We start from the raw sequence: 22,108 nt of genomic DNA on the forward strand, positions 1-22,108 counted from the left end.
ATAATAATAATAATAATAATAATAATAATAATAATAATAATAATAATAGTTGGGTTAGCATATCATCCCCTTAATTATCGTCTACTTGGGTGCAAAAACGTACTCATGAAACCCGAGCACGGAACACGGAGCTCTGACGTCACATTTGCCTGGAAACGTGAGAGCGGGCGTGACGTGTAGCCTCGTGTCATAAAATCCCTACTTGTTGACGTCGCACAGGCGGGAAACACTGTGACGTCATTAGTCTCATGGTCAGCCCTGGTCAATACTGGAGGGGAATAGGCGGAGAAGGAGGAGGAGGGGGAGGGAAAGGGAGGAGAAGGAGGAAGGAGAGGAGAAGAAGAAACGGGAGGAGAAGGAGGAAGTGTAGGAGGGTTGTTCCAGAATTCAAACCCTCGCACTGCATGTAAGTTAAGAAGGAGGAGGAGGAAGAGGAGGAAGAGGAGGAGGAGTAGGAGTATGAGGAGGAGGAAGAGGAAGAGGAAGAGGAAGAGGAGGAGGAGAAGGAGGAGGAGGAAATGGGAAGCCCTAGAATTCCTGCCCTCACTCAGCATTTGGCTTAGGAAGGAAGGAAACAGAGCAGAAAGAGGAGGAGGAGGAGAAGGAGGAGAAGGAGGAGGAGGAGGAGGAGAAGGAGGAGGAAGAGGAGGAGGAGGAGGAGGAGGAGGAGGAGGAGAGGAAGGAGAGTGAAGAATAGTAGTAAAGGGGACAAGTTCTAGAATTGTAGTCCTCATCCGGCACATAACTGAGGAAGAGTAGAGAAGATGCAAAATGTCATTGTACACAAGAGAGAGAGAGAGAGAGAGAGAGAGAGAGAGAGAGAGAGAGAGAGAGAGAGAGAGAGAGAGAGAGAGAGAGAGAGAGAGAGAGAGAGAGAGAGAGAGAGAGAGAGAGAGAGGAGAGAGAGAGAGGAGAGAGAGAGAGAGAGAGAGAGAGAGGAGAGAGAGAGAGAGAGAGAGAGAGAGAGAGAGAGAGAGAGAGAGAGAGAGAGAGAGAGAGAGAGAGAGAGAGAGAGAGAGAGCTGGTGTGGGTACAATGAATGCAGATATAAAAAATACAGAAAGGTCTACTAGAGTACAAGCAAATCAATACCTATCCATGGGTAATGACAGACGAAGGTCAGATAACGTAGGAGAGGATCGTGATTCTAACCTTGTGTTCCTCCTCCCTCAGGCTTCCCTCTCGGCACCGTGCTTTGCCTTCCGATCGGCGGGTGGCTGTGTTCCTCCGACTTTCTGGGAGGTTGGTCCTCCGCCTTCTACCTCTTCGGGACCCTGAGTGTGGTGTGGGGTCTGGCTTGGTTCCTACTCGTGCACAACCGTCCCGAGATTCACCCAAGAATTTCCACCAAGGAACTGATGCACATCCAATCCTTCGAGAAAGATATCAAGAGTGCCGAGGTGAGAGAGAGACAGAGAGACGGAGACACAAAAACACCTTTTTAACTATTTACAAAGTTCACATATACGTAAACGTCTTTACATCACTCTTCATGAGGCAACACATTGCTACAAAAACTTCATAGCATTTACTATACCTTCCCATCTTCTCTCAAAACATGACTAACCATCGTCTCCTTCAGGTGGTTCCCCTCCCGAAGAAGGAAATCGTGCTCTCCTTGCCTTTCTGGGCCCTGGTGGTCGGCGCTCTGGGTTATGACTTCGGCTTCTACACACTTCTCACCGAGCTGCCCACGTACCTCAAGAACATCCAGCACTTTGACATGAGCGAGGTGAGTACTTAGGCTTGCTCTGTTTGTAACGTAGTAGTGAACGGAACTAGATTGAGAGATGATATGTTTTGTTAGGTTGGTCTAGAATAAATGAGGTGTTGATAGAAATAAGTGGAAAATTAGACTAACTTTTTCGTTTGTTATACGACTTCCTTTCTTTCATTCCTTCATTCTTTTAATCTCCCCTTTTCTTTCTTTTCTTTCTTAATTTCTTTCTTTCTCTTTATTTTCTTTCTTTCTTCTCTTTCTTTTTTTCTCTCTTCTTCTCTTCTTCCTCCTTCTTCTCCTCCTTCCTCTTCAAATATCAGATTCATGCATTCAACCCAAGGCCTCACAAAGTTACACCAACCTACCTCCTCCTTTCCTAAACCCAAACCACTCATTAACATTTTCACTGACCCACAGAACGGCCTTATGTCAGCCATGCCCTTCCTGGTGATGTGGCTGTGGGGGTACGTGTGGGGCTCCCTCATGGACCGCCTTACTGCTGCCAACAAGATCTCCCTCATTGCCATCCGCAGGCTTTCTATGGCGCTGGGTGAGTGAGTGTGGGTGGTGTTGGTGGTGGTGTGGTGGGTGATAACGGTGGTGTTATTTATGTGAGATGGGAAGTTATGTTATTCTCTCGTATTCACAATTCTTCATCCCTTTTACTGGTAAATTGAAACTCTCTGCCTGCTTCTGTATTTCGCCCTACCTATGATTTGAACTCTTTCAAGAGGGAGGGTTTCAAGACACTTCTTTAATTTTGTTCAATACTTCTTGCCCCTCTTTTTTAGGAACTCAGTAGGCCTTTTTTCTACTTTTTTTTTTTTTTTTTTTTTTTTAGCTTAGCCAGAGTCCCTCTTACAATGAAGTGATATATAATCTCTTCTTTTTGGCATTCTTCATTCACTATGTTTTATTATTATTATTATTATTATTATTATTATTATTATTATTATTATTATTATTATTATTATTATTATTATTATTATTATTATTATAATTATTGTTATTATGTCCTTGTTCTTGTATTCGTCAATATTTTGCACTTCTAAACTTATCTACCAAGTCAAAACGAACTACAAAAAACAATCTAAAACTCACCTTTAAAGTTCCAAAAAGCCACTGAAATCCATCTTCTCAGTCACAAAAGCCATTTAAATCCATCCTTCCATCACAAAAAATATTTAAATCCATCTTTCCCATCACAAAAGCCATTTAAACCCATCTTCTTCATTACAAAAGCGATCTAACCCAATTATTTCTCTCCCTACAGCTCTTTACGGCCCCATGTTTGGTCTGATGCTGATGTGCTTCGTAAACTGCAACACCACGCTGGCCATGATGGTTCTCTGCGTCGCCGTGGGTCTCAGTGGAAGTGCCAACTGCGGCTTCCTCTGCTCCCACCAAGAACTCGCCCCCAACTTCGCCGGGACACTGCTGGGGATCACGAATACTGTGGGCTCCGCGGCGGGCGTCCTGGCTCCTGTCATCACTGGAAGCATCACTGAAGGCAACGTGAGTGTTTGGCTGTGTGTGGGATGGAGAAGTCTTGTTGTTACTTCGTAGTAGCAGTAGTAGTTGTTGTTGTTGTTGTTGTCTTTTGTGTGTTTGGTATTGTTTCTCGGGATTCTTCGTTTTTGTTCTTATTGTTCTTGTCGTTCTTGTTTTTGTTCTTCTTTATCTTCTTGTTCTTGTTTTTTTTTCTTTTAATTCTGTATTCTCCTTAATTTTTCATATTTTTCTTTGTTTGCTTCTGTTTTTTTTATCCTCCTCTTTGCTTCACCTCTTTTTCTCTTCTTTTCTCCTCCTCCTCCTCCTCCTCCTCTTCCTCCTCCTCCTCCTCCTCCTTCTCCTCCTCCTCCTCCTCCTCCTCCTCCTCCTCCTCCTCCTCCTCCTCCTCCTCCTCCTCCTCCTCCTCCTCCTCCTCCTCCTCTTCTCAGCTCAGTTCCTTAAATATCACAATAGAGATTGATGGATTGTCAGTCGTGATATCGAATCATCAGTATATCTTTCTTGCCCTTTACTGTGTGTGTGTGTGTGTGTGTGTGTGTGTGTGTGTGTGTGTGTGTGTGTGTGTGTGTGTGTGCGGCGCCTTTTCACTAAGCTGCCACACCCTGTACTGTTCTTCCTCTCTCGTTCTCTCGTCTCTCTCTGCTCTGCTTTGTGATTTCACTGTTGAGGCTCCAAAATCCAGTAATTCAATCTCGCTTCTCTCTCTCTCCCCGACGCAGCAAACCCTGAGTGCGTGGAGGACAGTGTTCCTCATCACAGTCGGCGTTTACTTCCTCACCTGCACAGTCTACATCGCCTTCATCACCGACCAAGTGCAGCCCTGGAACGAACCCAAGACGAAGAAACGTAAGGATATAAGTAACCTGACTCATTGCTCTGTATTTTCCTTCCATAGATAACATTTTTTTTTCATCTTGTTTGCTTTATTTATGATCTATCCTTACTTTTTTATAGATAATGTTTTATTTGTATACATAACCTAAAGCAGTGTCATTTCTTTCCATAAATAACATTTTTTTTTACTTTTTTCACATTTATGTTCTGTCTTTTCCTTCTATAGTGATTTCTTTATTTTTTTCCTTATTTAGACGAAAAATATCACCATGAGCAACAGAGATTCATGATCATAGCATAGCATTAAGATTAGATCATAGATCTAATCTTCGTATTCAATGGAAATGGTGTCTTAGTACCTGGTCCCTTTTTTTGGGTTTTCCAGATGTATATCTACTTGTATTTCATTGCAAGGGAGAAGCCACGTATAGTACTGCTTAATGTGCCCGTGTGACTGTAAGACACAGAGGCATGATGGCTTCTTGCAGTTTCCTTTACATTATGTTCTCACGATATAAACAGTTACAGGAAGGAGAAACATTAACACTTCAGTAATGCACCCACGTGACTAGCAAATAAAGTGACAATACAAATACGCTTGTCTTGACGGGATGATGAGGCAGCAGTGATCCTGATCCTTTTCTTGTCTCTCCATTAAAACAGAAGGCGAGCATCGTAACGGGGATCTGGACACCGCCGCGGCCTTGCTGGTGAATGACCCCAAGGCCCTGCCAGTGTGCTGAACGCGCCACGAAGCTCAAGAACACTTAGACACACCGCAGCCAGGGTACATGACACAGACACGAGAGTAACACTGAGGAAGACAATCACTAGCAGATCATTATAGGAATCTCTTCAGGTTCAGAACCAGCAAGAGTTTGCAATATGAAGATCTGTTTTAGGTGCTGATGTCTTCTATATAAGTGGGTGGAATGAGCTCGTTAATGATCAGTAACCGGGGACTCAAGAGAAGGTTCACAATCACTCGCTTCTTATTCAAGTACTGCATCACGACACGCATGCTTCTTCACGCTACAAGAGGAAGACAGGTATTAACAATAGAGGACCACGTTCTCAAATGTCTCAGCGTCTCATCTCAACTCCTTGTAAGCTCTAGTGGAAGTTAATAAGGTTCTCAAGAGTGTTTTTTTTTTTTTTGTGTGTGTGTGTGTGTGATTCCAGTGATAGTTGAATAAGTTTTTCTACATAATCAACTGGAAAAACATCCACGAGAACACGACTAATCATATCAGTGACCTCTGAAAATAGTTCTTATGAAAGGTAATAATGTTTCAAAATACGGGCTCAGGATTTAACAAGAGGTTCACGATAACTTACCTCATGCTTCCTTGCACTGCACTAGAGGAGGCTGCGAAGTTCTCCAGTGTGTGCATGTCTCCGTGTCTCTCAGGACGCGCAAGAAAAACGGCCAAGTGTTAAACGAAGAGTATGTTTATAGTGCATGAGAGAGAGAGAGAGAGGGGAAGTAATACGAAACATGGGGAAGAAAGAAAAGTGTGCAGAGGCGTGTGATGTATGAAGGAAATAGAAGAGGATTTGTAAATATTTAGTGTGAAAGAAAAGAACTGTAGAAAAAAAGAAAATAAGTACGTACGCATGCTCTCTCTCTCTCTCTCTCTCTCTCTCTCTCTCTCTCTCTCTCTCTCTCTCTCTCTCTCTCTCTCTCTCTTGAATGGTTTCCACTATCAACTATTTTTTACAGCTGCATGGTCAAAAAATAAAGAAAAGAAAAGAATTGTGAATCTCCTATACTCTCAGTTGATATATAATTATGTTTGTAAAAGAAAACGAAATAGGAAGTGAAACAAGTGAGCATCAAGAACAGTAAATAATCATGACTAACTGTGGTTTTGGATGCTTACGTGTCGATTTTATTTTGTTTCTGTTTCCTCTAGGAGGCATTGTTAAATTTCATGTCAGGTTCCTTTCTTTTCTGAATAGTTACGTAGACATTATGCATCTCATTATATTCAGTATACATCATTATCACCATCATCACCATAACCTCATTCACTCATCATCAACTCATCACGGAAAGGGGAAGAATATACTGTTTTCCTCGTGTTTTCCTCGTGTTTATAGGAGTACTTTAATATCAGAAGGCTTCCATATTAACCCATGTCGGCTGAGTGCGTGGCTGGCCCGTGCACTCCGTCAGCAGTCATCTCATGGCAGCCTCGTCAAAGTGCCAATACAGCGCCACTCTGCTCGACAGCTCAGAAGTAGCGTAGCCTGCCGAGTGGCTGGCTGAGCGACGAGCACCCACTGATATTCACGTCCCGCTCAAGTCGCAAAGGTTATCACCGAGCGAGTGGTTAACGTGACTGTTCTTGAGCAAGAGAATGTGTGATATCTGAAAGAGCTTTACCAGTAGAGCGGACTGTATTTAAGCTTCCACCGGGTCTCGCATTCTCAAACGTCTCAGCGACTCATCTCGACTACTTTTAACAAGCTTTTAGTTGAAGTTATTAAGGTTTTCAAGAGTGTTTTCATGATGCTAGTGATAGTTTAAGAAGAATTTTGTATCATCAACAGGAAAAATCCCCATGAGAACCTAACTAGTCGATTCTGTGGCCTTTGAAAGTAGTCCGAATGAGAGAACAGCGTTTCAAAATACGGGGTTTGGCGGGGAAGCAGGTGCAGCACACGATCCTCAAGGACATACGTGGTGAATTACAGCAATCGCTTCCAAAACGCTTAGCAATTGCATAGTCTCTGCCGGCGTTACTTTCACCGCTATCTGTATGTGTGCGCGAGTGTACGATAACCGTTACTTTCACCATGATTTGTTGCATGTGTTAATAATGATAATAACTTAGATGATAATAGCGAAACTAATGGTAATACCGTGTACATACATTATATATCTGATATTTTTATAAGAGAAATTTACTCTAAGATTTATTTTTTTTGTGATTCTACTTTTTTTTTATTTCTTTCAGAGTATGTAGATTTTTTTTTTTTTTTTGTACTTTCTAGTGTGTTTACTGATTATCTTGTTGAATTATGTGTCATTGTAATGTTCTGTATGATGTGAAGGTGTGTGAGAGGAACGTGTGTGTGTGTGTGTGTGTGTGTGTGTGTGTGTGTGTGTGTGTGTGTGTGTGTGTGTGTGTGTGCGTGTGTGTGTGTGAGTGTATGCATGTGTGTGTAAAGGGTCTTAATTAGAGTGCCTATGTAGACTAAATAGAGGATGTGGCCAGTAATGCAAATTGTGGTTGTGCCCCACCTGTTTCTTTTTAATTTTTTTTTTCATATACTGTTCAACACACACACACACACACACACACACACACACACACACACACACACACACGGTAATCGTAAGACCTTGAATATTTCATGAGGCACAAAATAATATCAATAATAATTACTTCCATATCAGTGAGAGGTAGATTAAGAAGTACATAAATAGATAAATAAATAAAACTAAGAGAAATGGCAATTACAGTTGCTTTCATCATGATTTTTTTCTTTTTTTTTCTTTTTTCTTACAAGTGGAGTAAATAGGCACAAAAGACAAAAAGTTAGGGATAGAGGAAAAAGAAAAAAGGTCCCTTCATTTGCTGCTCAAAACAACAACAACAACAACAAAATCTGACAAAGTTTCAGAGTGTATAACAGAATCATCCAAACCACTTTTTTTTTTTTTTCATGAGTATGTAGCTCTAACTACCTACTCTTGTATTCAGATTGTAAAGATACTCAAGTGTAAATATATACATAGATGATAATTAATGTGATGAATAACTCTAACTTTATTGTGATAGCTTACTAGTTTTGACTGATTAATGTTGCTCTTTTGTTTTCTTTTCGTTCTAACTTCAGCCATATGTATACAAACCTTCAACCTTCCAGATGCGCTGTGTATATAATTATGATGCTTTGCTGCAGAGTGTGTGTGTGTGTGTGTGTGTGTGTGTGTGTGTGTGTGTGTGTGTGTGTGTGCATCGCTGCTGTAGACTGTGACCATCGAAATAAATGTAATACTGCCATGAACGTGTTGCTGTTTTATTTCTGCACCCGTGAAAGCTAATCGTGAGTGGTCAGTGAGTGAGAGTCATTGTATCTAGTCGTTTTCATCGTTGTCATCATCATTATCATCAACATAATCATCATCAACAACAACAACAACAACAACTAGGAGCAGGAATCAGCTAAAGATATATGGATGGATAGATAGATCAATTGATTGATTGATAGGTAGAAAGATATATATATATATATATATATATATATATATATATATATATATATATATATATATATATATATATATATATATATATATATATATATATATATATATATATATATAGATAGATAGATAGATAGATAGCTATATGCATGCATACATACATACATACATACATACATATATAGACAAATAGATAGACAGATAGATAGATAGATAGATAGATAGAATTTACAACGTTATAGGATGACCTGAAATGGAGATTCAAGTTTAGAAATTATTAGTATAAGCTTAGGTAGTGATAATTTGGCAATGCACTTCGATTGTTAAAAGGAAACAAGATAAAAAGTAACACGAAATTAACCAAACCGAACGCAAATGGAAGTTCTAGAAAGATATAGAACTATGTACATAATAATATACGACAACTCTACCAGTATGTATGAAAGTCACTACGTTTAAACTAACTTCCAAAGGCAGGACAAAAAAAAAAGAGCAAAGAAATATAAGATCACATAAAAAAAAAAATAAATAAATAAAACAGTTTACAAGTATCTAACATGAAGGAGGAGGTGAAGATGTACGATAACTAGAAATGCGTACGGGAATGACCGCTTCTGAGACGCTTCGGGACGAGTGGACAACAACAAGGTGGATTAGCTGTGTGTCTCCTTCTGGTGGTTATTTATTTCCTTCCCTTCCCCACGAGTCAGGCGGCGAGCAGTGAGAGCGAGGCGTGGCGGTGCGGAGGAGGCGGGAGGCTGCGGACGAGGCGCTGACAGGACGTAGAACAGACTGACAGGTAAGAGGGAAGAGAAGGCTGGGGGGATGTGTAGTGTTGTGCCTTGCCTGTGTTGTGACTTCTCTAGTGTGTCAGTGTCACGAGGTGCTGTGTCACGGGGTGCGGCGCGGTGTGTGAGGGACGTGTGGTGCCCGTGCCCTTCCTGAGTGTGGTGCAAGGTGTGGTGGGCAAAACACACTGGATCTGAGGGCTTCTGGTTAAAGCAGCAAAGGGTTCATTACTGCTTGGTGGCCCTTTACGGGTCTTGAGGGTGAGGTTATACTTTCTTGTAAGGTTTGGTGTGTTTAAGTTAATATGTTATTGACTCCCTTCAAAGGTCATTATTTATTTACTTCTATTTTTATATTTTATGTTCATAAGGTGAGAAGAATGACAGCAGCCTGCTTTCCATGCTGTTTGTTTTCTTTAGGGTCAGTAAAACAGTTTCTTTTCCTCTTTCTTTAGGGACAGCAAGCTTGGGGATCTGATGAGAGACCTCCACAAAGTTTTAAGGTAGAGAAAGTAAATATGTTCTCTAGGAAGGCTTTGCCCTCACTGGACCCTCCTTGTCAAGCTGACTGCCATTTATCATGTGCCCTTAGCCACATGACAGTTAGGACATTTTGAACTAAATCTAGCCAAATATTTTATCTCACAGTCAGAGGCATTGTCCTCCTGGTGCCTGCCACTCACACTTGGGCTTGTTGCCATGCTCCTGCTGTGCAAGACTGCCATGCTGTGGTCTTGACTGTGTCACTTTTCCTCTTAAGAATGTCAGACGTGGGACTTTACTGTAGGTAATGTTCTCAGAGGAGAAAGATGAGATCTACTTGATGTTATTTATATGTGCCCATCCAGGAATTATCTGTTATTGTGGGGGATGAAGATAATGGTCTTCATGTAGATAGTGTTCAGAAAGTGATAAGATTGTAAGATGGTGGAGGTACAAGATCAGGACCTTGACACAGCTTGGGGTCATTGTGCATGGCACACACACACACACACACACACACACACACACACACACACACACACACACACACACACACACACACACACACACACACACACACACACACACACACACACACACACACACACACACACACACACATATTGCCACTAATCTATTAGTGACTACCTCAGATCAAAGTATCCTCCATTCAGACTCACCATACAAGTAAGCTGAGCCATATGTGTTTATCCATGTACAGCCATCACCCATAGCACACCTAAATAGGGCTATCTAGATTGTCTAATGAGAAGATATTATAGTGATACACATCACCAGAGTTGCACAATGAAGTGCTAACACTATTCTGATACCCCTCATAGACCTCACAGCCACAATTACCTGCTCACTTAGTTCAATTCATCCATGTGTGTTGTCGCATCTTCACACAGTATCCTTGACTCTCAGAGAAACAGATCAGTACTTAAACCCATGGCTCTCCACCATTGATTGGATCATCAGATAGCACAGTAGAGTGAATAGAATTCCCACGGCTATCACTGGCATGGTTATCTGTGATTTAGACTGAAGCAGTTATAAGAAATGGCCGTTACTAATGGTAGGAACACTGTTATTCATGCTGTATTGTAGTAATTCATTGTCATGAATTGCCACAGTGCCACATGAAAATGGTTTGTGTGAAATTTACTTGCTTTGGTTCTGGTCAATGACATGTCTCAGCCCACTCAGACATTGAGCACTGGATGTTGCCAATGTAACCATGGCATGAATCCAGATCACCCAGGCTTACTGTGGTCACAACCATCTAATATGTGTCTTATTTATCCTCTTATGTGGTGGTCAGGTCTTTCCCTCTAGAGCCCTATCATAGAACCTCTTCCCCTTGAGGAAAGCATTTCGGAGCAGGCAGATATAGAAACACCTTAGTAACCCAAACATGTTATCTAAGTCTGGCATGAAGTAAGAGATCAGTGTTTAAAATTTGGTAGATTGGGACTTTGATAAGAAGCAGTCAGGTAGTTGATTACAACTTTTTCTATATCTTACTAGTTACTTTGTCAGGTATTAGTGAACTTTTTTTTTTTAAATGCAGTAAGGCCTGCATACTCATAAATATATTCTAGCTCAAGGGGATATACCAATACTTGATATTGGATAGCATAGTGATCATGAGAGAGAGTATTATATTCTGAGGACTGAATATTATGGCATCATTATAATACTGAGGTCATCCCAGAAATCATGTATCTATGCTATATTAAAAGTGGAATAATGAGAATGATCTCTGAAATGCCAGGTTATGAAATGCTGCCATGTATATTGAATGAAGTTGCTGTGGTTCATTTACTTCATGCACTGTATCTTTTAGCATTGAAGTGTTGAGTAAGTAATTCACAAGCCAGAACATGTGAACTGATGTGACTTCCTCAAATATGTAATATTTCTAATCAAGAATGCTTATCAGACTACTACACATGTCAGAAGTTATCTCAGTCTGCTTATCTCTCAGTAAGAGGCTGGTCCAGTCCTGCAGTGCCAGCAGTGAGGCAGTGAGGATGTGTGGTGTGGTGCAGGGCTAGAAAAGCACCCTCACTGATTTCTGTAGTGTTCAACATTTATTTGTGTTTAATATATATATATACATGCATGCATATATACATACACATTATTTAAATTAGCATATCCATCTAATCTTATCATATTTAATGTATTATACATTTAATGAAGCAAGAAAACATTATGCATTCATGTCTTGCCTTTTCCTTGTACATAGAAAGTGACCACCAAATATGCTTTCATTGATTTATGAGTATGTATTCAGCACACATCCCAACAGGAGATATATCAATGCCTTTTATTCATTCCTGCAGAGAGTGTCATCGCTGCTCCACCAACCATCATGGACGGGTGCAAGGTTGCCACTGCTCCTGACACGGGCATGGAGTCTCAGTTGGGGCTCCAGAATACCCTGAAGGAGGACACAGTCAGTCAGAGAGTAGAGGAAATAACACCCAATGAAGAACAGAAACCCCTATCTGAGGCACCTGCTGTTGAGAATGAACCCAAGGAGCAGAATGGTGTGAAGCATGAGGGGAGTGCCAAGAAGGATGCTAAGAGTGAGGAGTCAGATGAAGACCTCAAGAAGTACAACAGGAAGATCCCCGAGGAACGTTCAGCCGTCAAGAAAGATGAGATAGACGCACACTTTGACAGGTGTGTTCCTTGTGTTTCCTTGTGTTGTATTGTGTATAACTTTTTTGGCTTGTTAAGTATTTCGTTGCTCATTACATCTGTTGACTGTGTTCCTTTATTGCTATTGCCATTATTACCTTTTGTGTTCATTATTTCTTTGGTTATTGCATCTGCTGACTGTGTGCCTTTATTAACATTACTGTTATTACCATTGCTGCCATTACCACTTCTATTACCACCATTGCTATCTCTCATTCTAATCAGGCAGGGCAAAAAGTTACAAATAAAGGAAAGAGTGAAAGAAAGAGAGAGAGAGAGAGAGAGAGAGAGAGAGAGAGAGAGAGAGAGAGAGCAAAACAAACCATGTAGTTAGTCACGCTCCATGCAAAAATACACACACACACACACACACACACCTGTCTCCATCCAACCAACCAGTCATATCCAACCTTTCCCTCATCCTTACCTTCAATACACCCACTTCATTTACTTATCCACCACTGTCCCCTACAGACTGCCCTGGGTGGTGGGTGCACTGAGCCGTGTCCTCAACCTGGGCATCAGCTATGGACCACAGTTTGCTCCCATCAATATCCCAATCCGTCGCCGCAAGCAGACCTTTGCTGTGCTCTTCTGGATGTCCACCTTCCTTTTCATGGGGGCTGGATCTCTCCTCATGCTCCTCTACCTCTTCTTCTACACACAGTACTGGTGAGGATTGTTGCCCATGGTTCATGCTTATTCTCTGTATGTCATGGTGAATGTTCCCTTCTCATTTACATATTACCCATGTTTTCATATATGACATTATTAAGTATTGGGATGTTATTGAAATGTGTAAATTCATCAATTAGGTTTGCCTTGATTGCAGGTGCCCCCTTGACATTTTTCATGACTTCTCAGTAGAAGTAGGTAATCTGTCATTGCTCTCTGAACTCTGAATTCTCTTGTTTCCATCTACCAAATATGAACTATGATTTTTTTTTTGTAGTATAACATTTATTCCTTCATTTTCAAGTAGTGATACAGCAAATTTTGTCATGTGGTTTCATGCATTGCCAGAAATTATTTGTTTCACTTTGTCTTGTCTTTCCATGAAGAAAAATCTGTCATTCTCATCATAAATTTCATACTTGAACAAGATGTATCAAGGCTCTTCAGATCATTTAGTGTGTGACATATTGTAATATTTGTATACATGTGTGTTTGTCTGGCAGGTGGGTGTCCCTGTGTTACCTGACTTGGTTCCTTGGCGACCACTCCATCTGCAGCCGTGGTGGACGCAGGTTAGTGGGTCACTTTGTATGTAATGAAGGGATTCAACACTTCCTTATGAAGCTGTGTAGATGTACATTCCTTTCAGAAGGATGTGATATTTTTTTTGCTTTATTTTTGGGGACTGAAGAACTTAGTGTAGAGAATTATGTGTCTCAAGTAGAAGTATAATCCCTTAGAATCTATTATGTAGTCTATTTCTTGACAGAAGAGTCTCCACTTGTTTTTGTTTATACAGTCTACTCTTGCACACTTTATCCCTCTCAACCTCTTGCCCCTTTCCTCTTTCAACTCTAAAGTATTCTAGCACTGTCTTTCAACATCCATTCCATCTCCGTATATTCTTGTTACCTCACTTGACATTCTCCCCACACACTCAAATCATCTGAAGATGTTGTGTTTGACCACCTGTGCCTGTTTATAATTTGTTCCTTCATCTTTAACAGATATCCACATATGCTGGTATTATTCTCTCTCTCTCTCTCTCTCTCTCTACACCACAAACACGTATCAGATAACTAATTTTTACTTCTTGAATCATAGATCTTTGACTTTATCCCATGCCCACATCTAACTTGCATTCATCAAGGATGGTGCTGTACTGCTATCAGTTATTGCCTTCATTATCACTGTGCTTATTGTCCTAACCTTTGTCAGATGTTCAAAGATCCTTCCCCATATCCCCTTTTAATGCTTTCTTTCACATGTCTTCCTGTTTGCACAGGATCGAACCAAGGTATTTAAATTAATTTATCTCCTCCATTAATTTTGTCTTCAGTTTGATTTCACTTTTCTCACATTTTTCTTTCACTTTATCTGGAGTTTTAAATTCAGTTATATCATGTGTTTCTCAGAGAGAGTCACCTTGCTTTTGTTACACTTACTTTCTCATTTTCTGCTTATATCAAATAATAATAAACATTTTAAAATTTTTACATATTTCTTTTGTTTTCTACTGTCAACACAGTATCATCTGCAAACAACATGGTAATCAGCTTCTATTTAGTACACAGTTTTACTCCAGCATCACCAACCTTCCATTCACCTCTCTGCCAACACTTTTCAAAAACAAGTTGAATAGTAATGAAATTATAGTTTTGTCACACTTCTGTCTTGGACTATACATGTGCTGAAGCTTTCACCCACTTTTCTATTCCCTTTAACACTGACATTTGCATCTGAAAAATTTCATTCTTTCCTCACATTCCATATGCTTTCCACACATTCACTAAAGCTTTCTAGTCAAATTTGTCTTGATGAAGAAATTAAATACATGTGTTTAGGAAGAGTTATCAATGAGCTGAAGATGAGAGCTTTTCTTGGTGTCTTGTTTATTTTTACTGTTAGTTATTAGCTTTGTTATTCTGATGTTTTCGGTTTTGTTGTGTTTTCCCATTGTGTTTGTGTCTGCACTCCCCTTTACATGTCCAGAAGTCAAAAAGGTGCATAAAAATAAGTTGTATGTATTTCCCAGATATATAATGTAATTGAGCACAGTTTTCCTTTACTTTAGAGCAGTTTTCCTTTATTTTTGCCACAGTTCAGGAGACACTATAATGTTTCTTGTAGTGCTAGTAATAACTACAACTATCTGGCGTACCAGAGTGGAGTGGGTGCGACGACTACCCCTATGGAAGCACTACCGAGACTTCTTCCCCATCCACCTCATCAAGACGTGTGAGCTGGACCCCTCCAAGAATTACATTATGGGCTACCACCCTCATGGCATCCTCTCGGCCGGCGCCTTCTGCCACTTTGCCACCGAGGGCACAAACTTCAGCAAGGTGAGTGCCAGGGAGTGTGTTGGTGTGTGGCACTGTGTATCACCAGGCATCATCTGTGCCATCCTGTACTATAATCAGCTACTTACATCACATGACACTTGCCACACCATGGCATGCCTTACCATGATCAAAAGTAAGGGGATAGGCACTCTTAGATTAATGATGCATGTAATTTATCTATTTTACACACCACTTGTAAAGTAAAACACCTCTTTTCAAGTAAAATGTCCCTTTTCATTCTCTAAAAACTTTTTAAAAATGGCTTCTGCTTCTGTGCCCTCTAAAGTATTTAAGGCAAAAGTGAATAGCCATGAGAAAGATTAGTTCAGGCATATCCACATAATTATGTCAACACTTAACAGTTATATATGTAAAAATACCTTGGGTGGTAAGGTAAATGCATGAGGTGGTTGTCCAGGGCACTGTACCACTAACTTAAATCCTTTAAAGCATTAGAATTATAAAACTTAATATCTCCTCTTTTTTGAAGGGAAGCTTTCTTTGAATCTGAACATAAATAATATAAGTAAGTTGCTTCACCAGGTAGTGGTTAAAATAGTGCTTTTTTTTTTTTTTATATATATAACTGATATATAACCTGTGATGCATTTCGCCTCTAACAGAACTTTCCGGGCTTCACTCCCCACCTACTTACCTTGGAGGGACACTTCCTCCTCCCTTTCTACAGAGAGTTCTTCATGGCCTCGGGTTAGTATGCTGCCACGCTGCATGCATCCCCATACACCTCTTGCTGCCCTTTTGAGACTTGGAGAGCAGCCTGACCCAGCTGTGTGCCATCATGTGTACTTGTTGGTTGCTTGTGAGTCTCGTATTAAAGAAAAAAATGGTGAAGGTGGATGCCTTAAATTAATGAGGTTCAGAAGTGGGCTTTCTCATGTATGTCTTCTTTGTATGTCTTTCTCTTGTATGTCTTTGTCTTTTCTACATAAATTGATCGCACAGTTGTATTGTATATATATCTGTTGTACTTCATACCATTCATATTTTTCCAACTTCTGGGAAGTAGTTTTAGTTTTCTTATTTTTCAGTTACTCGTCAAATTGATTTAAGTATAATATTACAAGCTGGGATATATTTTCAGTTTTAAGAAGTAATTTAAAATTCGCATTATTGTAACACATAAATATTTTGTTTCTTAAAAGCATAAAGATAAGTGTTAAAGTGTTTTATAACTGAATAATTAAATGTAATTGCCACCTTTTTATATTGTTCGTCATGTTATGTGTGTGTTGTGTTCCTGCAGGTGCTGTGAGCGCCACCCGGGAAAGCATGGACTACCTGCTGGGCCGGGAGGGAACAGGCCGTGCCCTCTGCCTTGTGGTGGGAGGAGCCAAGGAGTCACTGGACTGTCACCCTGGAGAAGTTTCTCTCCATCTCAGCAAACGCAAAGGATTTTGCAAAATGGCTCTGAGACATGGGTAGGTAAATTGCTCTGGCATTCAAGTTGTGATAATGTGTGTTTAGTATTGTTATAATCCTTCATTTATATTCATCAGGTGACATCTTCCTCTTGATTACCTCCACAGTCATGTGACAGCTAGGATAATCTCCCATTTTAACTTTAACAAAGTCAACAAGTCAGTAGTAGGGAGACAAGAATTAAAGAATGTAGGTAACTCCTGAATATTTTCATTGATTTACAGGGCCTCACTTGTACCAATGTTTTCCTTTGGGGAGAATGAAATCTATGACCAAGTTGCTAACCCAGAAGGCTCCCTCATCCGGCGCATCCAAAACTTCCTGCAGGGCATCATTGGCCTCGCTCCTTGTTTGTTCATTGGACGTGGTGTCTTCCAGTACAGCTTTGGCATTGTTCCCTTCCGCAAGCCCATCTATACTGTGGGTGAGTTTGCATTGCAGACACTGCATAAGCTGCTGCTGTCTTTTTCAGAATATGATATTGTGGTATATTTATGGCTGACTTACTTATAAGAGAAAGTGTGCTCATGATAACAGGATTTCAACATTACTATGTTATTACTTTATATCAGAATTTAACTTTATTTACACCAGTTCTTTTTAAGAATCAGAAATGACTCAGGAAAGAGCTAGGAGAATTTTCAATAATTTCTCAATGAAAGAAGGTTAAATGTGAAAGCTGGAGGTGTAGTTGATCAAGTGGGGTGTGGGTGGACTAAATGAGAATAGAGATTATCCTGTGCACAGCAAAACATATTAGAGAATGTGGACGTGCTTTCCATGGGCACAAAGAGCCGAATTAATATCCCATTTCTCTGCTTACCCACACAGTTGGGACTCCCATAGATGTGCCACAGGTGAAGATGCCCACCAAGGAGCAGATTGTGGCGCTGCACGAGAAGTACGTCAAGGCGGTGGTGGACCTCTACAACAAGTACAAACACAAGTACTCAGAGTTTCCTGAGTGCGAAATCAAGATTGTCTGAATGAGCTCCCCCAGTCTCTACACTGCTACCTTGATAATGTAGAATAGTGCTGTTGTCCAAGGTGTCTTATACTACTTCTACTACTATTACTACTACTACTTTCCAGAAACATTCATAAGGTAAGCTTTTAAAATTGTGATAACCCATCTCATTCATGCACCTGATAACTGTCATAATCATATAAACTTATACAAACATGTCACAGTAATTTATACATATATAGTGATTTGACAAACTCTTGACTGCTATAGTTCATGTCACAAATCTTGATATTTTATTTGTGTTCATTGCATATTATAGGAGCATTTCATTTATTGTGTTCATGTTTACTGGTTCCAAAAAAACAGGGCTAAGATGTTTGTGTTCTGTAAATGTCTAACATGCTATGCCTGTTTTTTAAGAGGAAACCAAAACTATGTGAATGACAGGATATGGAAACAATTCTTTTGTCAGGTCACTTCACCTGGTGTCCTGTTGATGCACATGATGATGTGTCAGGCAGAAAGAGATCTTTTAGATTGTGTGAATAATGAATTACAAAATGAGATGAAGGGAAGTACTTTTTTACAGTTAAGTTTTTTTAAAAATACATCTAACTATTGAAGCTATTAAATGATACTTCAGTGTTTCTAGTAATAGCTTCTAATTATGGTTACTCTTATATTTCTTCATGATAATTTTGCTCTTAATATTTACTTATGCTGATCTTTATTTCAACATTTTGACTAGTTCATGACAATGTTCTCTATATTTCTTTAACGTTTACTCATGACGGCTTCCACATAATTGCTTCCAGGTAAGTTAGTGAATACTGACATATGTTATACCACAGTTGTTAGCAGTCATATCAGGTTACTCAGAAAATGCTGCATGCATCACTGGATAAGAAATGCATTTATTGGTCAATTTTCTGATGCAAATGTTTGTTTTCTGTGCTGTTGCTTTCATGAACCTGGTGTTAAAGCATGCAGGAGAGGCAGGAACCATATGGCAGGCTAAAATATGGTGGGCAATGAGTGTCTGGAACACAAAGTTGATTTCTTGTAGTACTACAGAGCACAAACTGAAATATGAAATTTGAGCTTCTGTTAGTCATATCAGGGTCTGTTTATAATATGCAGTATGAAAGTATTTTTGTATTACACTACTACCTTACATGAGTATTTGATTTTTACAATGTAGCATTTATCTTTGTTACAGTTCATTTATAGTATACCCCTGCCTTTAAAACAGTGATATTTAGAGAGCTTTTAAGTAAAGTATCCATGACATAAAGAATAAAATTAAAAGTTGAAGCATCAGGCAATCATTCAGTGTATATATGTGTATATCTAAATAGCTAGCCATATACAAGTCTGTTAAAAAGCCTTGTCAAGACAAGGTGATTACATACATGGATTTACAAACACTCCCTTACATCTTGGCCACTAGACCGTTATGGTATCAGGTGAGGATCAGATATAGGTATAGCAGATATCTATTTGAAAATATAATTCTCTATAATAATTTTTACTTTGTCCAGAGAGTTATCAGTAGTAATTTCTCAGATAGAGGTGTGAGGCTGATTCCTTAATCCTTATCAGTGCAATGGTATCTGTGGAAAGAACATCATCTCAACATGGCATGAAGTTTAGTGAAATCTACTCATGTTTACTCAAGTATAAAGTTAGAGATAATTCATTGCCTTTCACCTGCCTGTTACAAGAACTTAGCCCAAGAATATCTGTTCATTTGTCTTTATAGCAGCATTACTGCTTGGTAAGTGTACACAGCAGTGTTTTTCAAGTTATTTGTGCCAAATTTTATTCATTGTGGGAGGGAAATGTTAATGTCACGTAAAAATAGCAGAAGTTTACATGGATTTTATTAGTGTAAAAGATAATATGAGTATGTGAGTGAAATGAAGGCACCAGTAGAAGGCTTCTTGGAAGGTGTAAAGATAGGGCAAATGAGTTGGTGTGAAAAAGCCACTAGTAGAAGAGGAAGACTTGGACAGTTGAGAACAGTGTTTTGATAGAGGTGGAGGCTCTTTTGCTGTGGTCAACCCTTGGAGATGCTCCCAGACAAAGCAAGGTGTCAGAAAGAGGTAGATTGTTTGGTTGATTGATAGGAAAAAATATTACAGGATATATGCTTGGTACCATAAGATTGTGGATGAAATTTTTACTGCATTTATCTAGATTCTAGAGATTTGATAATCATTGCTTAGTTTTGTACTAGTATCATCATTTTTAGTCGTTTTTAATCCTTACATTACTTACTCAACCAAGAACCTGTTATTATATTTTATGTATCAATAACTGCAGGTCACTTTATAATATGCCATGTGTATGTTGAATGACTTTTTTTTTTTTCCTTCTAAATTGTGGCAGTAGAATTTTTATTCTTCTGCAAGTGTTTGTAATAAAAGTCTCAGTCATAATTTTTCAGCTGTCAGAAGGTCTGCTATATATTATTACTTGTGTATATGAATAATAAGCCACTAGTCTTTGTTCATTAGTCTCAGTATGAATCTTTGGTACTTGGTAAACTCTTAGTCCACAGATGTATTACTTCCTTAACTGATGTCCCTTAATGGCACCTTGACATATACCTACCTCTCTTGCCTAGTCCTGTAACCAGGTTTATAAGTGATAATTTACAACTAGAAGTGTTATGTGTGGCTATGTACTATGACCCATATTTAATTGTTTTAAGTATTTTGCTGTCATATTATATCCACTAAGGCAAACACGAATTAGAAATACAAGGAAAAGATGAAAGTGAAGCAGCTGATAAGGAAATATTAATATCTATATGTACTGACCAAAGTTTTAAGCACAGAACAGAGTAAAACTATTTCTCCTTTGTCTTGTGTCAGTTGCATTTCTCATAAGTGTACTCAGTTAATGGATAAATAGATTTACTGTTTGCATGAGGGTGGTATCACACGTGTAGCAGTGTTTAGAGTCGTATATAACTTGCTCATGTCAAGAGGTTTTCGGCATTAGATGGAGGACTATCCATCACTCAGGCAAGACACTCAGAATTATTGTAACCTTTAGTTGAGTAGTCTCGTCTGGCATACATAAATCACAAAGTCAAGATAGAAGTTATGAATACGGTGCAGTGTTTAGATGAACAGTAAGGGTATACTGTTGAGGTGATGGATGTATAGTACTCATGCATTAGGAATACCGATGTGATATCAGACATCAGAGACCCAGGCCATATCAATATTCCCCGGTCAGTGATGAGACAAGGGCAGCATCAGTTATATCGTTGGCGTCCTTTGCAGGATGTAGCATGTGGCATACGGTTCCTCAGCACACCCAATGAACGTTTGCCTTCTAGAAAGACGCCAGCCATTCCAATAACATATTTAGCATAGTTTTGTTCATGTACTCATTTATTAATGTTACTGTGTTGAGTAATTGAATATACTTAAATATCAGACTGACTTCAAACACGGTAAGCTAACTAGTGTAATGAATAATGTTAGGTCACACTTTGATGTCCCTTAGCAGTGTCAGGAGGTCGTCGTCCACGACACGAGATTAACCTTGGATGTGCACACGCAGTAGTATACCGAGTAGTGATGGGTTGTCCATGGCTTCACACCACCCGGTTCTGATAGCGATAATGCCGCCGCTACAAAGAGCATTACATTAAGTGAAGTGGCGACGCCGTGGTGGCAGTGAAATGAAGCTGTCAGATGTGGGAAGTGTTGGTAGAGATGCACGCTACATTAACCTTGCGTACTACGTTTAGCTGTACGAACACACTAATGATGTTTTGAACTATAATAGCAGAGTTACATATGTTAGTATTTTACGTACGATAAAAGTTTAAGCATAACGCACATGTGCCAATGATATATCCGTGCATTAAATGTTTTCACTTCCTGGTGTGTGGACATGTTTTGTTGTGTTCCAAAGTAGTCAGTGAAGCTGTTATTTGTGAATGCAATGCAATACAAAGGTGCAATGATGTGTGCTAAAGATGCAATTGTATGTACATCTATAAGGAAGTTTTAAGTTTATCTCGTTTTATGATGTCGCTATATTTTTGTATGTATATATATATATATAGATATATATATATGAAAAAAAAAAAAGAATGTGTCCTTCAGCTTGTTGTTTACGTCTATTGTAGAAACAGAAGGGATGATTGATAAACAGTAGAGACAAGCATGAGTATCAAACCCCCTCGTTCCTCCCTCATTCCCTCTCTCATTATCCGTTATTGTGGTGGTATACAAATCAGATCAAAAAGTAATCGCTACTCATGATGATGCGTCATTTTCATGTCTGCACTACTACTACTACCACTACCACCACTGCTGCCACTACTATTACTAGTATTATTGGGTGCCTGCCACGCTCGGTACCGCCTATTTAATTTGAAGCGAAATT

At 39.5% G+C, this 22,108-nt stretch overlaps 2 protein-coding genes across 5 annotated transcripts in view; both read left to right on the top strand.

Moving 5' to 3' along the window:
* Positions 1-5,760, top strand: part of LOC135104357 (sialin-like) — a 28,011-nt gene extending 22,251 nt beyond the window's left edge. Inside the window, exons 6-11 of the mRNA XM_064011673.1 lie at positions 1,174-1,400; positions 1,583-1,732; positions 2,138-2,270; positions 2,994-3,235; positions 3,952-4,078; positions 4,730-5,760. Coding sequence (XP_063867743.1) covers positions 1,174-1,400; positions 1,583-1,732; positions 2,138-2,270; positions 2,994-3,235; positions 3,952-4,078; positions 4,730-4,809 — 959 coding nt within the window. The 3' untranslated portion in view covers positions 4,810-5,760. The remainder of the gene's footprint in view (positions 1-1,173; positions 1,401-1,582; positions 1,733-2,137; positions 2,271-2,993; positions 3,236-3,951; positions 4,079-4,729) is intronic.
* A 3,131-nt stretch (positions 5,761-8,891) lies between these two features.
* Positions 8,892-21,883, top strand: LOC135104358 (2-acylglycerol O-acyltransferase 1-like). Of its 4 annotated transcripts, none has more exons than XM_064011674.1 (9): positions 8,892-9,084; positions 11,908-12,250; positions 12,743-12,940; positions 13,447-13,515; positions 15,108-15,288; positions 15,912-15,996; positions 16,553-16,727; positions 16,953-17,152; positions 17,560-21,883. In XM_064011674.1, exons 2-9 carry the CDS (start codon positions 11,937-11,939, stop codon positions 17,712-17,714), a joined length of 1,377 nt encoding a protein of 458 aa, XP_063867744.1. In that variant the 5' UTR covers positions 8,892-9,084; positions 11,908-11,936; the 3' UTR covers positions 17,715-21,883. The 4 variants fall into 4 exon arrangements, with proteins under 4 accessions (XP_063867744.1, XP_063867746.1, XP_063867745.1 ...); XM_064011676.1 differs by lacking the exon at positions 8,892-9,084 and adding an exon at positions 9,177-9,334; XM_064011675.1 differs by lacking the exon at positions 8,892-9,084 and adding an exon at positions 11,524-11,638.
* The last annotated feature ends 225 nt before the right edge of the window (positions 21,884-22,108 follow it).

The sequence above is a fragment of the Scylla paramamosain genome, chromosome 10 (genome assembly GCF_035594125.1).
Source record: "Scylla paramamosain isolate STU-SP2022 chromosome 10, ASM3559412v1, whole genome shotgun sequence".
Taxonomy (NCBI): domain Eukaryota; kingdom Metazoa; phylum Arthropoda; class Malacostraca; order Decapoda; family Portunidae; genus Scylla; species Scylla paramamosain.

Excerpts from the sequence above, each read along its gene's own strand:
- LOC135104358 (XM_064011674.1), top strand. The coding sequence starts at position 11,937 with ATGGACGGGTGCAAGGTTGCCACTGCTCCTGACACGGGCATGGAGTCT. Across the intron at positions 15,289-15,911 it reads AGGGCACAAACTTCAGCAAG|AACTTTCCGGGCTTCACTCC; the intron begins GTGAGTGCCAGG and ends CGCCTCTAACAG. Across the intron at positions 17,153-17,559 it reads CAAGCCCATCTATACTGTGG|TTGGGACTCCCATAGATGTG; the intron begins GTGAGTTTGCAT and ends TTACCCACACAG.